Below are 4,868 nucleotides of genomic sequence, written 5' to 3' on the forward strand. Positions count from 1 at the left end.
ATATTAAAACAATAAAAGGCTTGAACTACTTCAGTTGGTGTGCAATGAATCTAAAATATATTAAAGTTTAATGTTTATCAGTACATTACAGAAAATAATGAACTCTATCACAATATGCTATTTTTTGAGGACCTGTATATATATAATTTGTAAAAATGTGTCTTTTTAAGTATTTTATTTGTAGCCAAATTTGAAGGGTAAGGCTAAGGTAAGGGTAAGGGTAGGCGTGTCAGCTACTTCATACATAAAAAGAACTCTAACTGCACCCTTAAGCCTTTAAAGTTTACATTTAAAATATTAAACACAGGGTTCAGGTAAGGTGAAATACTTTACAAGACTCTGCCCAGTTTGGTACATTGCATTAGATGTTTGTTGTGTGAAACATCAGCTGGTTGCTTCGTTACGCAGGAAGACAGAACAAGAAGTAATAAATGAAAGTCGGTGTGTGTTGCCGGTAATCATGCTTTTTCTGCCAGATCACCTGTCTGAACAAGCTGGGAGTTTTCATGCTGACGATAATTTACAAACTGTGTTTTGTTCTGATCGTTTAGTGGCAGGAAGCCAAGATGAGTCAGTGTAGAGTGAAATGATCTACTGTACACCGTCTACTGATCAACATGAACTCGATGTGGTACTGAGGCAGTAAAGACAAGTTTAGAAACAAATTATAAATGATTTCTTTCAGTTACATTTGGAAACACGAGTCATTTCACACAAGTCATGACCATAATGGATACATAGTAAATGGACTGCACTGTATAAAGCACCTTTCTATCCAACCAGGATACTCAATGTCATTTACCCATTCACAGAGCTCTCTAACTGCATCTCACTGCAAACCTAACAGGTAAATGCATTTATTGAAACTAAGCAGTGCTTTAAATGCACTGATGGGACACATCAGAGGCAGTGGGGTTCAGTGACTTGTCCAGGGACACTTGGTCAAGTGTCGGCCACAGCCACTGCCAAATAGATGCGTGTTATAAAGTACCAGTAAGGACTCTGTTTCAGGCATTCACAGTTTTTATTAAACAAGAAAAAAAATCACACTCTTTAACAAACACGCAGCTCTAAGTTCATCGTTAGCTGCAGGTCACTGAGCAGCTTGTTTCAGAGACTTCAGAGCAGGAAGGACGTCGTCCAAGCGTCTCACACCTGGAACACAGAGAAATCCCTACGTGAGAGTTACAGTCACCAATTCTTAATGATCCTTACATTTAAACAAGAGCGCTGAGATAAAAGGAAATCAGTGGTCTCCAATGTTTGTTGAATAATGGACTGAGTTCATACAAGACAACTTTACTACAGACCAGTGGGAACAAAAAAATGTGTTCAGTTATTTACTCATTTTAAGATTTGCTTTTACGGTGTCTTAGGGTTCGTTTTTAAACATGCTAGTGTTAGCCTGTTGGTTCACTACAATTAGTTTGTTAATGTTAACCAGTAGGTTTGCTATTATTAGTGATGGAGAAACTAAGACTTTATGAATGACTCAATCAATATGAAGTAATTATGTTGAAATGGACCTCTGTCTTGAAGCATTTGATACAGTTAAATGTGGCACCATCTGCTGGCCAGTCTTTAACAGTCAGCTGAAACAATAAGGCAGGGCTATTCAACTGGCGGCCCCGAGTGACCAAAGTTTGGCCCACCAATTGGTTCATTCATCTCTTAAGCCCAAACCCCTGGTTTTCTACTTTAATTACTCTAAGTTCTTTTAGTTGAACATAGACATAATTGGTGTCCACAGAAACATGAGAATCTTAGCTAGAAGCTGGTAAAAACCATTTCTATAAACACTCAAAACAGTTAAAACTCCAAACAGTTGAAGATAAAATGATGAAAGTGAAAATAAAATTGGTTTAAAAATTTGGCAAGTCAGAGATGTCAAAATATGATTTGTGTTAAACAGGAGGCAGAAAGTGTTCTTTTTGTTTTTGATAATGTTTAATTATCACTAGGGTTCTGTATGTTGTATTCATGATTAAATGCAACAAAATAACCTAATTCAAAGGTAACAGATCTTTGTAATACTTGGTTTATTTACATAATAACTNATTATCACTAGGGTTCTGTATGTTGTATTCATGATTAAATGCAACAAAATAACCTAATTCAAAGGTAACAGATCTTTGTAATACTTGGTTTATTTACATAATAACTGTAATTGCTGGATGTTCGGCCCCTCAGCTGTTGACCGGCAGTAACTGTGGCCCCCGGAGCAATTTAGTTGAATAGCCCTGCAATAAGTCTATTTATGTACTAGTAAATGCATATGTTATTTTGAAATTACTATTAATAATTACKTATGATACAACATTAAAGTCAGTGGAGCAGCTCTGGTCTTATTGATATCAATTACACTCCTCATTAAAGAAGACCAGTTGAAAAATGGCAAGAATTCACATTTTGCACTGTTGGATCTTAAGAAGGTTCTAAGTAAAGCTTTAAATGAGACAAAAAAAACCCATCAGAGTAAGCATTTTATTTCAAACAACCATAAAACTGAACTACACATCATCAGGTTCATCTGCTGATCTAAAATTTAAGACCGTAGCATTTAAAAGCCTAAATCTTCACAAAAATATGGATTCAGTGTCTCTGTCAGGTGGTGATACAGATATTAAAAGTTTCTGTATTCTTCCTCTGTAATAAAAGGCATCAGAATCCTACTCAACAACAATCTCATCCTCTGTGTCTCGCCAGCGCCCCCTCTGGTGGGGAAACATTTTTCAGGTAGACCAACTTTTACAGAACACCAGTAAATGGCAGCCATTACAGACAAACGTGTTTGTTGTTGTTCCAGGAGCGGCCCGGTCGTACATTAATGCCATTATTTTGTTATCATTACTAAGCTGYAGGACTGCCTTTATTCTTTTATTTTACACATCATGTTGCCTGCTTGGATCTGTTACTATCTCRCWCTGAGGCATGAAGGAGTGTCAGAGTTAATCTCACTTCAACCACTTTTTACAACGTGGTCTCATTTCAGGATTCAGGCATTGTGTGAATGAGGCTGATATTTCAGTTAAAATACATAAGCAAAAATATTGATCCGAGTATAGACCCCCTAACATTATGGATGATTTTATGGATTTAATTTTTCATTTTATAGTATAATAAATATGGTAAGTAATTTTGTGATAAGATATTTGTATTTTTATTCAAGTATCCCTCTGAGGTTTGCCACTATTACCTTATMGGCTTGCTAATTCAATTCAATTCAAATTCAAAAATACTTTATTGATCCCAGAGGGAAATTAGGTAAACGTTAGCTTGTAGGTTGGCTAGCATTAGCTTGTGCATTTTTTCAACCCATATTTTGTCCTTGTAGGGCCAAAAAATGAGATGATTTTTTTATCCTCACCTATCCTCATGTAGTATTTCTTTTTTTCTTTTAAGGGTAGCACCTTGCACAGCTGCTGGACCGGGAGCACCTGTTCTGCAAGTCTGTTGTGTTTTGTCTATTTCTTTTGAACGGGTTGTTCCGAAATGTAATTTCCCTTCATGGGATTGATAAAGTACATCATGTATGTCAGTGTCTGGCAGAGCCTCTGCTTCAGAGCTGGGCTCCTGTGTTGTTTTGATTCAGCCCAAGGCCTTACTGAGGCCTGTGTGCTAAGTGCTGTACTGTGAACCTGACTGGAGTCAGAAGAATGAAAATAAAGTTTTACAGAAGAAATCCAGCGGATTCCTGTTTATTCAGACATACCATTTTGAACAATGCATATTTTCCTACAATTTGGTACTACATTATATCATAAATCATATATCATGTCACATCACATCATATCAAATCTTATATATCTCAAATCATATCTCTTTGCTAGTGCTAGCTTGTAGGTTGGCTAGCGTTAGCTTGTATATTTGCTAGTACATGAAAACTAGCTGCGATTGAGACATGCACAGGAAAGACCCACAAACTGGTCTTTTTGTAATTTAAATAAAATACAGTGCAGACTAATACCTATAAGAACACTGATATTGAATTTAAGGAAAGTTATTCCTGTGCTACCCATTAATAAATCATCAACAGACTGTTAGCTGTCTTTCACCTGGTGGATGGGACACCTGATCTACCAGAGCACACCGTGCAAATAAAAGCATGTATTGYGACTTCCGGTTATGGCGCTGAGGTGAGCAGACGCATTGAAATAGAGCTCCCAACTCGGTCGGCTAAAGCCCCTTTGCCAGAGCTGAATTAACGCACTAAGACCGACTATTTTATGATGAAAAGGGGAAAAGCATCAAAAAGTAACGGGAAATCAAAACAGACAGAAGAAACGGGCGARAGAACTTCATTACTCGATGAAAGCGCATCAGACCAGCACATGGCTATGGAAGAGCTTCAAGCTAGCATCGGAGCTATCCGTAAAGACATGAAGGAAGAGCTGTGCTGCTTTCGTGATGACTTCACCGCCGACATGAAGAGAGATTTAAGAAAATTTCAAGAGAAGATTAATGGAAAACTAAATGAAGTTGTGTCAGACATGAAAGAGAATCAAAAGAGAACGAGGAGTCTTTACAACGTGTGGCAGAAATGGAGGAGTGGACCGCAGCAGCGAAAGAGGTGCTGTCTCAAACTATTAACAACCAAGATAAAATTCAAGCCAAACTGACTGATCTAGAAGCACGCTCACGAAGAAATAATATCCGTGTGTAACGGGATTCCGGAAGACACATAGGGAGATAATCTGTTGGAATTTATGGACGGTTTCATTAAGGCTGAGCTGTCACTCCAAGATATCGACCTGGCTATACAACGCTGCCACCGGGCTTTGGGTCCCAAACCACCGCAGAATGCGAGCGCCCGCTTCGTGGTGATCTCCTTTCTGGCATTTAGAACCAGGGATTTGGTGCTTCGCACC

The 4,868-nt window shown here is 38.0% G+C and overlaps 1 protein-coding gene across 10 annotated transcripts in view; it reads right to left on the reverse strand.

Moving 5' to 3' along the window:
* Positions 1–653: 653 nt before the first annotated feature.
* Positions 654–4,868, reverse strand: part of cep70 (centrosomal protein 70) — a 23,189-nt gene continuing 18,974 nt past the window's right edge. For all 10 annotated transcript variants that reach the window (XM_014030687.1, XM_014030688.1, XM_014030683.1 and 7 more), the window contains one exon: positions 654–1,155. In XM_014030687.1, the coding sequence (XP_013886141.1) occupies positions 1,094–1,155 (62 nt within the window). In that variant the 3' untranslated portion in view covers positions 654–1,093. The remainder of the gene's footprint in view (positions 1,156–4,868) is intronic.

Source organism: Austrofundulus limnaeus, unplaced genomic scaffold, assembly GCF_001266775.1.
Source record: "Austrofundulus limnaeus strain Quisiro unplaced genomic scaffold, Austrofundulus_limnaeus-1.0 Scaffold1103, whole genome shotgun sequence".
In the NCBI taxonomy this organism is placed as follows: domain Eukaryota; kingdom Metazoa; phylum Chordata; class Actinopteri; order Cyprinodontiformes; family Rivulidae; genus Austrofundulus; species Austrofundulus limnaeus.